The sequence below is a fragment of the Callionymus lyra genome, chromosome 10, assembly GCF_982586985.1.
Source record: "Callionymus lyra chromosome 10, fCalLyr1.hap1.1, whole genome shotgun sequence".
In the NCBI taxonomy this organism is placed as follows: Eukaryota; Metazoa; Chordata; class Actinopteri; order Syngnathiformes; family Callionymidae; genus Callionymus; species Callionymus lyra.
The window spans coordinates 10659906-10672570 of NC_141827.1; the positions used below are offsets into that span (position 1 = coordinate 10659906).

The 12665-nt window shown below is 36.9% G+C and overlaps 2 protein-coding genes across 3 annotated transcripts; both read right to left on the minus strand.

Moving 5' to 3' along the window:
* Positions 1 to 35: 35 nt before the first annotated feature.
* On the minus strand, positions 36 to 6091 carry prkar2ab (protein kinase, cAMP-dependent, regulatory, type II, alpha, B). Its single transcript, XM_087801144.1, has 10 exons — positions 5854 to 6091; positions 5753 to 5788; positions 3543 to 3682; positions 3380 to 3486; positions 3165 to 3318; positions 1413 to 1514; positions 1276 to 1350; positions 1146 to 1211; positions 942 to 1080; positions 36 to 872 (listed from the first exon to the last, which is right to left on the minus strand). Exons 1-10 carry the CDS (start codon positions 6089 to 6091, stop codon positions 748 to 750), a joined length of 1182 nt encoding a protein of 393 aa, XP_087657270.1. The 3' UTR covers positions 36 to 747.
* Positions 6092 to 6315: 224 nt separating this feature from the next.
* On the minus strand, positions 6316 to 11981 carry slc25a20 (solute carrier family 25 member 20). 2 transcript variants are annotated; one of them, XM_087801146.1, is made up of 10 exons: positions 11898 to 11981; positions 11679 to 11794; positions 11281 to 11373; positions 10343 to 10470; positions 10193 to 10283; positions 9193 to 9310; positions 8455 to 8527; positions 8275 to 8384; positions 8056 to 8180; positions 6316 to 6711 (listed from the first exon to the last, which is right to left on the minus strand). In XM_087801146.1, exons 2-10 carry the CDS (start codon positions 11781 to 11783, stop codon positions 6649 to 6651), a joined length of 906 nt encoding a protein of 301 aa, XP_087657272.1. In that variant the 5' UTR covers positions 11784 to 11794; positions 11898 to 11981; the 3' UTR covers positions 6316 to 6648. The 2 variants fall into 2 exon arrangements, with proteins under 2 accessions (XP_087657272.1, XP_087657273.1); XM_087801147.1 differs by having other exon boundaries at positions 11860 to 11976.
* Between the last annotated feature and the right edge of the window lie 684 nt (positions 11982 to 12665).

Below are 12665 nucleotides of genomic sequence, written 5' to 3' on the forward strand. Positions count from 1 at the left end.
CTGGATCCTTTTAGATTTTCTTTTTAATTCACTCCAGTTACAGTATAAAGTTATTTTCATCCAAAAGACACTTTATTGCTCAGAATCCACTTGTTACTCGTCAGCTCACCTTGACATCGTGAAAGGAGGTTAATAGTTCAAGTCTGTTAAATAACATGGTTGAGATTAGATGAACAAAGTGATCATTGTGTGACAGCGAACGATCTATGGAAGTATATCGGTGTCATCAGAGGATTGAATGGTTGAATTTAGCTTTTAAAATGTTTACTTTTTCAGGCTTTGACATAAAAAACAACCTTTTAATATACGTTTTTTTATATATTTTATTTTTGTAAACTATTGAATTTAAATGTTTTCTGGTGGTACTATTATTCCAGCAGTTTACCATTTAATTTAGAAGCTATGGATAAAAGTATTTAATACACAAAATTATATATAGTTTTTTTTTTTTGGAATAAGAATATTGAACTCGATGTAAATGTATTCATTTTTAAATATTGGATTTTCTACATTAAATTTCAAAGAAACATATTCAACCTTTTCTATATAGACATTATTTAAAGCTTAAAATACATTTCAATAAACTTAAAATGATCAAAGTTTCTTTATACATGTTAAATTAAAGATGAAATATTCTGATGTCACGGATAAACTTCCATAATCGTCATCCAGGAGCATAAATACGCTGACGTCGAATCTTCGTGGGAAGTTGTCACGAATCACGAAGCAGTTTGTGCGTTTATCAACCTAACTTTTCAGATCTACACTGGAGCCGAACAGCGCCACCAGCTGGTCCTCGTACTGCGAGATGTTTCTCTTCATGATGTCCATGCAGGGGCCGAGCAGACGCTCGAACGCCTGGATGTCGATCACTGCGGACGAAAGAAGGGTCAAAGGTTACATCGGGAAAAGTCCATTTGAGAGCCGGCGAGCGTCGGCACCTAAACACTTGGTGTCGCCCACGGCGTAGACGGACGCCGCCCGAGGTTTGTTCGTGACGAGGGCGAGCTCTCCGAAGTACTGTCCTCTGCTGCAGCGAGCCACCTCCACCTCCGTGTTGTCCTGCTGGCCCTCTTTTGTCTGGGAAAACACCCGCGACGTTGTCACTCGACGCACAAGTTTCAGTTCCTCACGTGAAAACCTACCTTGCTTTTAATCATAATCCTCACTTCTCCTGACTCCACGATGTAGAAACACTCGGCTGTTTCTCCCTAAAAACACCATATTTCACTCAACAACTGTTTTATATTTCGGTTGGAGAAATCCAAGATGTACCTGAGCTATAATTCTGTCTCCATCCTTGAACCCTCTGGCGCCGAGAACATCCACGATCTTCATCCTCTCGGACATCTTTGGACAGACGAGTCCACACATGTATTCGGGATCCTTGTTGTGAACTTTTTGCAACAAACCTCCAGAGACTTGAGCAGCGGAACGCAGTCGATGAAGGCCTCGTACATCCTCCTCTTCTTCGCGTTGTTCTTCACGATCAGCCTGTGGAACGTCGCGCGATCCTGAGATGAAACGTTGCATTTTTTGGTTTGTTTTACAGTATTTTTTATTGAAGTATCATTGTAGAAATACTGTTTTCATTCATCAAAACATTACCCCAAAACCACAATACACAGTTTTATCCATAAAAACATGTTGTCTACTGTATACACTTTTGATTTTCTTCTATACACATCTTGTCAAACTTCACGAATCTCTTTAATTATTTCAATAATATTCCACAATGAAATTGAAAAGATGCATCAAATTGCGACGTTGTAGTTGTATTATCACGTGGATGATGTTAAGTGCAATGAAATAACGTTAGATTTGAGTCTATAGTTATATTTCTGCTATATTACGTCACAAAAAAATATCTATATCATTTTTATATTTATTGTTCTTCCCAGATGCAACACTAATAGATTCAGGGACATTCATTCCTCGTGCTATTAGGCTTTTTAATTCTGAGTTTGTGGAGTGAAATCTTTGTATCCTTTTCTTTGTTATTTTTCTTCGATCTACGTTCTTTATCTTTAGACTTAGATTATGTCATCTTGTACTTTCTTTTTATTGCACTTTGTACTTGTTTTTGTTTCGTGAATCTATCGTCTGTGTTGCTGTGAGCTGGAAAAACAATAAAGTTTATCCATTCATCCATCTATTATGCTAACAGCCAGCTAGCATCAATACCATTAGCCTCAACAGCTAAGCTAATTTGAACGTATCAGTTTTAATATCTTGCTAACTTTAGTTATTTCAATCTTATTAAGTATTTATTAAATACACTTTATTTTCCTCAATGATGAAGGGTAATTAAACTGCATGTGAGTTATGCTAGCTAGCATTATTATATATATAAATACTATATATAGTAGCAGCAGCTAATGTCCTCACATGAGGCGAGTCAGCAAAACATTTCATAACAGTTATTTTTAAAACCTTAAATGTGTTTTAAAGTGACATTATTGCCTAAAAAACAGGATTGATTGTTACCTAAACCAACATTCTAGCACCAAACACGAGTGTATACAAGATCTTCTCACCACTTTTATAAACCAATAGATACGTTTAGTTATTACAGCTAATAAAGAGGTTTGGTTTTATTTAGGAAAAGTCAGTTTAGTGCAATTCCATTTCCCCATTTTCACAGTTTATACAGTATAAATATAAAGTCTAAATATGAAGCAATATTGAATGAATTTATAAATAAATTGAAAGTTACAGATCTAATAAAAATCAAGCTAAATAGGCACATTTTAATTTTATCGTTTTAAGATAACTTTTATTTATTTATCATTAAATAAAGTCAGATTTATTTAAAAAATATATATTTTAATACTCACTTAAATCTTTTACAGGGTCAAAAGGCAAAGACCCTGTAATCATATTCTTAGTTGCACTAGTTATTAAGTATGAAAATAAATACAAATAAAACTGTTAGTTTCGACACGATCTGTCTTTTTTCCTTTGGCCTCACGAGGGCCACATAATTACAGTCAAAGGGCCACACTGCCCATGTCTGGACTAATTTACCTTTTTGGATCCTATTCTAAAAGTAAATGTCTGTGACAACATGATGGTTAAAAACTCTCATAAGTCCCATAATGCACTGCAACAGTGGAATAGCTGTGATGGTTAACTTGAGTGGAGGATGTTTCTTCTGGACTCACCAGCGCCCACAGAGCTCCGTCCTGTGTGGCGACGATGGTGGCGGCTCTGGCCGTGTTGTACATGAGCGCCAACTCTCCGAAGCTGCCCTTGTTGTCGTACTTCCCGACGCACAGGTGGCCCCCGTCCTTCAGCACCAGGATGTCGAACACGCCCCTGGGGGACACGCGTGTCAAGGCCCCCCGTTGCCAAAAACCCACGTTGCTCGGACACGAACCTCTCGATCACGTAGAAGTTGTCTCCGTCGTCTCCCTGGTCGATGATGTGTTCCTGCGGCTCCACCAGGACCTCGAACATGGCGTCCAGCACCTCGGAGAACTGCTCCTGCAGGGGCCACGACACTCTGAGGTGAGAGGGAACCCGTGCGCAGTGGTCAGTACCTGCTCCAGGGTCTTGAAGAGGAGGATGTCTCTGCAGGCCTCCTGGAGTCTGCGGCGCTGCTCGTCAGTCTTGGGGTGAACGGTCCGAGGCTCAGAGTCGTCGTCCTCGTCCTCGTCAGGGTTGTACGGCTCTGCACAGACTGGAGGCGAACATGATGTTTGCGGAGGACATGGTGAGACGGTCGGACGTCAGGAACTTCAAGATCAGACATATGGAAGTACAATAGTGCCATCATTTCAGATGTCGTAACATTGAATTTTCTATTGGAATTGTGTTTTTTCAGCACTAAATTATATTTTTAAATCATTTAATTCTAAAATTATATAAAGAAAACTTGAATATTTTTTGTTTTTCAAAAAAAACCATTGTATTCTTTATCATTGTTTTTGATGCCAAGCATTTGTTAGTTGTCAATTTTCTGAATTGAATATATTTTTATATATTATAAATATTATACATTTAACATGTATATTTTCTGGTGGCATTATTATAACAGGATTTTGTATTGTTATAAAATCTAAATTTAAAATATTAAATTTAGAAAAAGGAAAATGTATAAAGATATAAAAATATTATGAAAATATACAACACGTTTTAATTAAATGATTAAACTATAACATAACTAAAAAAACAAAAACCTTTCTTTATAAAAATGAATAAACTATAGACAAAAGTTACATTTAAACATTTTAAATGTTAATTTCAACCTTTGAATATTTGATGACACCTTTATGGTTCCATAGACAGTAAAAGGGAATGAAGTAAAAGGCGGAGATTACGGATGCAGAGAAGAAGAGAACTATATACTGTAAAGAAAAAGGGAATAAAGATAAAAAATAATCTTTAAGTTAAATCTCAAGAAAAAATTTAGAGGAAAGTATATTAAAAAGCTGGATTATTAAAAAAAGAAAATGCTAATAATTATTGCGTTATTGCATTTTATATACGTCAGAATAAAAAAATTAACAAAGAAATCTGCTTTCAATTAATTCTCGGAGCGGAAACAGATTGAATAAATATATAATAAATATGAATAAAGGAGAAAATTCAGTTTTAAAACAATAACGTTTTTTTATATTAGCGATCAAACTCCGTGATGTAAAAGTAGAAGTTTGTCACATGATCTGTTTTCAGGTCTGACGTCACAAGGGGGCCGCAGTAATGCAGTTGATAGACAGCAGGGGGCGCCCCCACCAATTTTAGAACGATGGAGGGGAGAGAGAGAGATGAGAAAAGAGAGATGAGAAAAGATGGACAAAAGGGTAGGAGAAGAAAGATCCGGGGTTCTATGAAAGGGTAAAGAAAGAGGGAAAAGAAGTGCGTTTGACTTAAAATAAACGTAATTACACCAATAAAATATTCATAAACCATTAATTTAAGAATTATAATTTTAAACAAAGTTTTGTAAACATGATCTCGATACACGCTCACGTTATTTTGAAGAAGTATCCACAAAAAGATGAAAGACTCAATAGTTATATTAAGAGTTTATAAAAATAATAGATGAACATTACATTGTGTGCTGTATATATATTATATAGAGTATATTTTATATCCACTTTCATTAGAAAATATTTTTGCGAATATGATGTAAATATCATGAATATCATAAGTTATTTTAGGGAAAATAAATCATAAAGAAAAAAAGAACTAGAAATTATATTTAGAGTTAAAATGATAATAAATTCAAAAATAAATATTTTGTAGTCGTCAGACATTACATATTTTACTAGGATCTGCTCCGACCTCATGATGGCCGAACATAAAACATTTGTTTGTAAATTTAACCTCAATATATATTGTATTTTGCATGATAAGTTTAGGAGGATGTAAAACATGAGTTGAATCAAGATGAGCAAATAGACCATTTTGTAAAAAAAAGAGTTTTAGGTCATTTTTAGGCTTTTTTTAAAATACAAAATACACGTATTTCCATAATGATGTACACGTTTACTCGTGTATTTATTTCACTATAGCCATTTAAATGACCGTCTTTCCCCCTGGATGTCGCCATTTAAAAACGGCCCTTTGGGTATTTCATAAATATACACTCAAACTCTTTCGATGAAACGTTTACAAAACAGAAAAAAAGGAGTTAAGTAACTTAATAAAGTTACATTTAGAGTCGATACAAATAAACTTTGTTGTAACGTGTAGGAAGAAAACTATACAAAGTTTTTTTGATCTGGAATCATGGAGTCGAACCGACCTGCGACCCTGCGACTGGACTTCCCGGCCGTGGTCTCTGCGTGAGGGAAGAACAGCGTGTGAACCCTGGACCGGATGCACTCTGGCGTGGGAACAACTCACTGACGGCGGGCTTGTCCTCGTCCTCCTCGCACCTCTCCGAGTGCTCGTCGAAGGAAACCCCTCGGCGGATATTCCTGCTGCGCTTGGTCTCGCGCTCCTCCTTCCTCTGGCTCTCCAGCATCTGGCTGAAGTGCTGCACGGCGAACTCCACCAGGTCCTGAGGTTTGTGTCGAAGGACCTCCACCGTGTAGCTCTGGAGGAGCTCCTTCAGACCGGCCGGGATCTCCACCGTACTCATGGTTAGAGGGCCAGAGATGAAGTGGCGACACTCGGAAGAGGACTCCTCCTCCTCCTCCTCCTCCTCCTCCTCATCATCATCATCATGATGTCCCATATTGACCCGGGGGTTTGGAACAGCCCGCTGGAAAGTATCGACCAGAACTTTTCCCGCATCGAAGCTAATGGAAGTCTGTCAGGTTGATTGAAAAGCTCGATGACGCGGCAGAGAAACACACATGAACGTTGTTGCTCCACATCTGTGTTTTTATTCCTTTACACGCCGCCGCTCGCACGATCGATACGTTACACAAACACGCCGCCGAGTGACGGGACAGGAAAGGCTGTTATTGCCGCGACACTCGGACGCTCAGAGGTTCCCTGATATGTGCAGCAGCTGCTGGCTAAGGCACGTCCACGTCACGCCGACACACACTCACACACACACACACACACACACACACACACACACACACGGAGCAGCAGATCAAACAGCACGAGGAAGCGCTCGCAGACAATCGAGGTTCATGAGACCGCTTGATAAAAAGTGTTGCTGCCGAGGGGGGTCCCGAGCTCCCGTCACAGGTTCGGCGCCACCCAGTTCAAAAACTTCATGGCCATCTCGAATCCCAGGAAACAGGCCTGCAGGAGGAACACGGACAGAGGTTTCATTGTGGAGCAGAAGCTGTAGGAGCATCAGAATATTTGACAATGGATTCTTTATCGTGCTTTTTATTTTAAGCGTAGAATATTGTTATTGTGCGATTGAATGTCGTGGTTTATATATTTTAAAATGTTTGTTTATTTGTTGAGAAAATTTGAAATCAATAATTACAACAAATAAATATAAATAAATAATAATATTTTTTTATTTAACTCAAAAGGTTTAATAATTTAATATCAAACTATGTGTCAAAATATAAAAACATTTATATAATTATTGAAAAGTATTAAAATGATTAAATTCGAATATTAAGTTATTTAATATAACTAAAAACAACATTTCAATTTAAAGAAAAGTAAAGTTTCCACAATTGAAATGTTAAATTTCAACTTTAAATATTCAGAATCCATAAGAAAAAAACATCATGTCGTCCACAAACACAATTTAGCCCCAAAATAATCCTGATAGAACTGAAATAAAACCCCATTAAAATGGAAACATAAAATGAAATACGTTGCAATTGCTTAAACAATATTATGTCCGTACAATGAATATTTTTTAATTAAATGCAATGTATTTATTTTTTTTTATAAATGATTTACTTTTAATTAATTAATTAGCCATTCTATGATAATGTATTTTAATTGTGTTTATTTTATTAATCGATTTCATCTATCTATTTTTATATTCTGTAACGCCACGCTAACAACGCTGGCAATTAATGTTTTGATCCTGAAATGGATTTAATGATATTTTTCATCCTGTGCCAATATCTGGAAAAAAAGCAAAAACGACAACTATCTCACGAAGTTTAAATATATAAATGTTAAAAATAAAAGTGTGGTTTTTCAGAGCTGGGGGCGTGACATCTCATCAGGGCTCATCGGAACCAGTGGAAAAGGCACAACATTATTCTGGTCGTCTTTTGTACTTTCATGGACCCGAAATTGACTCAAAATGTATCATGGGTCAAAGTTCACGATGCACGAGCAGAACAAACTAGTGTTTTAAGTGTTTCTATTCCAGAGGGTCTATTGACGGGGAATCTAAGTGAAGCTTCATGAAGCTTCGTCTTAATTTAACTAGTCACAAGGGGGCGCTCTTGACCTTTGAAATAAGGTCAGGTTTCATTCAAATAGTTGCTTAAAAGAAAACAGTGCCATCTAGTGGTGCCTGAAGATAAGGACAATGTTTCATGAGGCTTCGGTTAAATTCTTTGAAAATGTGACGCGTTCAGGAAGTGACTTGTTCTGACATGTGGAGGTGATGTTCGGGATCTAGTTCCCGTCAAAACCTTCATCATCACACAGGAAGACACTCACGGCGTTGGCGGGGAACGCTCGCAGCATGACGGCGGTGAAGCCCTTGTACAGAGAACCGATGCCCTCCTGTCGGATCAGCTCGCGCAGAACGTCCCGGAAACCGTTGGGATACTTTCCTTCAGGAGCTGAGGGCGAGAAGATCAAGAGTCACACACAACACCCTGAAGACCTTGTTGTTCGTCATCCTCTTAATTCAGTTGAATTCATCTCAAGTGTCACCTGTCTGGAAGCGGGACTTGAGCACGTCCGGTGGGATGGCCACGGCCCAGTTACAGATCCCGGCCATGCCTCCTGCGAACAGAACACTGGGAATGCTGAGGTCGCTGGGACTGAGGAGAGAGAAGTCGGGATTGTTGGTCTCATGAGGAGCAGTTGAGGAGAAGAACAGCAGACGCTCACCTCTTGCCTGGAGGAGTCAGACTTTTCTTCAACCACTCGTAGGACATGAAGTACATCCCACTGGCCGGCACGTCTACAAACACACGTTCTTTTAGTGGTTACGCGTGAATGTTCTGACAGTATTTATTTGGGGCAAACTTTTTTTTATTGTCCTCAGCTTTTTGTTTGATCAGAAATATATATATATATATATATATATATATATATATATATATATATATTTTAAAATAAAAACATCTTAGTCTGGATACCTGGGATGTGATCAAAATATTGATACGTCAATACATCCCAATTATTTTCTAAATACTGTTTAAATATTAAACAGAACTGGATTGATTTCAGGTTTTTTGCAAAGAAAAACATTTTATTTTTGGTTTGGCTTTCAAATCAAAGTTATTTTTATTGTTTATTATTAAATAAAGTTGTTTCTTTTTAATAAAAAAAAACAATTAACATGCAGATAATAACAGCATTTGTTCTTATTTTGTGTTGCAATTAAACTTCTGGCCGCTAGATGGCAGCAGTCATTTCGTGAAAATGAAATCCCACGAGACCTCGACGATTGCTGAGGACGAGAGGATGCACTCGACTCAAGCAGATTTTAAAGCAAATGTAAGTAGTTTGGACTTACAGTACAATAAAGAATCAATATAAAGAAATTAAATAATCACATGACACGATGGATTAATTCGAGCCCTAGTCTTGGTTGACCAAGGTCAACCGGAGATAACAGGTCACCTCTCATGAGGGTCAGTGCCGTCCCCTTGTAGATTCCTCGGATGCCGGACTCTCTGTACAGCTGCTTGACACAGTCCATGGGCCCGTTGTACTTCACTTTACCCGTCGACGCCTGGATCTGTAGTGCAGTGAGTAAGTAAGTAAGTAAGAACAGACCATTCAAGCACAAGATCTACCAGAGATTTGTTCTGATACAGATACGATTATGTGGAAGTATTTCAATAATAAAAATAAGTAATTTCTACATTAAAATGTTAAAATTTAGAAAAGTATTTATTAATTATAAGAAATAAGAAAAATAATCAAAAATAGTTGTTGTTTTTTTTACACAAAGTTGTTATTGAAACTCAAATTGCACTATTATACTATACTGTTTATACTATATTGCACTATTTTTTAACTTATTAATATTTATATTCATACATTGACTCTGCTGTGTTTTTTAATGGTTGCCAAGCAACGACATTTCATTGACAGTTTCACTGCTGTGTTTTTTCTTTGCAATGACAATAAAAGAAAGTCTAAAGTCTAAAATAATTAAAATGTATTTGCAGGCTTTTCAATTTAATATAAATCATATTGGTATAATAGTGCCAACATGAATACAATTTAATTTAAAATTTAATTTTTTGATCTGTAATTTCAATTACCCCCCCCCAAAAAAATTAACATTTCAATAAAAAAATGATTTAATTAAATTATTCAATAGTTGTTTTTGTTTTTTAATAAATGTGTTATTTTTAATTAGAATAATAGATGGATTTAATCATTTAACTATTATTAAATGTTAAATTCAATCATTGAATAATTTGTCGACACTTATAAACTTCCTTAATTTTTCTAAGAAGAGTTTTTCCTGGAAAAAAGGTGGGGTAGGTGGTCTTCTAACACAACATCTAACACAACGTTGTGACTCTTTAACAGAGCACAGAAAGAAGAGGGCGGGGCCAATGGCAGTTAAGTTTGATTGACAGATCACTATCCAATCATTGTTTCTTACCTGTAGCAAACACTTGATTCGCTCTCCGGGCGTCATGATGGCCGTCGTGAAGATGCCCGACAACATTCCAGCAGCAAATAGCTGTGGATACCTGGAGGAGCCGAAGACGCGTCAGAGACTCGAACTAACATCTCGACGACGGTGACTCACGTGAGAATGTCGTCCGGGCTCTTCTGCTGCAGCTTCTTGCCCAAACCGAAGCCGAAGAAACACACGGCGAACATGGGGGTGACTCCGATGATGGGGGCCAACATGCCTTTGTAGAGACCCTTCAAGCCCTGCACGAGACGAAGACAACTACACGTCCATCATCTTCATCATCATTCTCAACGACAGGAAGCGGAGCCTCACTGAGGTCGTAGGTTCAAATTGGATGGTTTTCTATTCAAATCTACATTTCAATTTAATACAGTGAGATTATCCATTGATGCTGCGTTTAAAAAAAGCTAACTGCTTACACTGACTCTACAGTAGGTGGCGCTAGAAACAAAAAATAGTAATCTAATTTCATCATAATATGCAGGTTATGTTTATTATGTTAAATGTTATGTTATATTGGTAATAATTACTATGAGTTGTATAGGAAAATGAAACTAAAATTTAAAATAAAAAAAAAGTTAAATAGGCATTTAATTGAACTTTTGTAAAAAATTCTTGACATTTATTATCCAAGTTTTTATTCTATTATTTTGTAGGTGCAAGAACCTAATAAATATGCTTTGTTAACACAATTCTGTCAAGACAGTTTTCTATATAATTAATATTGTTTAAAAAAAATGCCACTTGTGTGTAAAAAAAATGGCTTAAATATTGGAATTTTGTAACACAAATTCAACCTTTCCATGTAGAAATTATTGAATTAAAAAAGAAAATGTCTAAATAATAATAACATTTTAAATGTTTAATTCTACCATTCAATATTTGGTGGCACTGATATAATCCCATAATTGCCTCATAAACAAACATAATAATGCTGAGTAGACAATAACACATTGATTCAAATAGTATCTTCAGCTCAGGTTTAGCTTCAACACAGATGATGATAGAAGCAATAAACGTCAAGAGAAAACAGGATTATCTCAGATCACCTCCTGGGCCAAAGTCTTCTTGCAGCAGTCGATGGTGCCCCGGTACAGGAGGGTCTCTCCAGGCTTGGGCAGGGGTTGCGTCTGTAGACGCACCTGCGGGGGAAAGTTTGACATTAAATGATTGAAAGATTATTTAATAAGTCGAAGATTGAAGAAGACTTTGAACCTCTCGAAACTGACAGCATCAGAATCAACACATTTCACTTCTACGGTATTTAATAAAAAATCTACTTTATAATGAGAATTTATTATTTTAAAGTTTGACTCTTTTTATTTCTGTCAGAAAACAAGGTGAGTCAGGTGAATGTGGGTCAAAGGTCAAGAGCAGTCGTCCGGTGTTATAAGTTTCAGATCTTCTCGGTGTTTTTAAGTGTCACGTGCAGAGGTCAAGGTCGTACTTTGATGGTGTCCAGTGGATGTCCGGCGAACACCAGACAAACTCCGCCGAAGCCTCCGGCGAAGAAGTTCTTGAGCGGACTGATCGGCTGCGGCTGTTTGGACATTTTGACTCCAGCTGAGGAGGAAGCACGAGCCGTGAGACGGACACACGCACACACGCACGCAGACACGCACACACACCTGGACCACGACGACAGACGGTGGTGTTAGATGTTTACCTGCTGGACTCGAGGAGAGGAACGAAGATCGACCTGAGTCTCTGGACCTTTCACCCACTAACTGAGCCGGACTGGTTTGACTGAAGCACCGCGTCACTATGGGGGCGTCTATGTTTGTGTTCCGGGTGGAAACCTGTACCAGAGGCACGATAATTCACTATTTTTGTTCTGACAATAAAATGATAAAAACAGAAATATCGCAATATTATTCCCTGTTTAACCAATAAATAAATCAATGCATTAACTTAGCTCGATGGTGATTTAACTCCCCTGCCACCAAATATTGAATGGTAGAATTTAACATTTAAAAAGTTATTATTATTTAGATAAGGTTTTCTTTTATAATTCAATAATTTCTACATGGAAAGGTTGAATTTGTGTTACAAAATTCCAATATTTAAGCCCTTTCTTTTTACACACAAGTGACATTTTTTGTAAACAATATTAATTATATAGAAAACTGTCTTGACATAATTGTGTTAAAAAAGCATATTTATTAGGTTCTTGCACCTACAAAATAATAGAATAAAAACTTGGATAATAAATGTCAACGATTTTTTACACAAGTCTTTGTTGCTGTTGTGACAAATTTTAATTAAATAAGAAAATGTTTGACATTTATTGTGTTTTTTGGGAGGATTTATAAGATGTTATGAGATTTGAACTAGCGATTCAGGGGAAAAATTAATACCTATTTAACTCTTTTTTTTATGATTTAACTCCCATTATCAAAATTACAAAATCGCCTTGTAATGCTGCACCTGATCT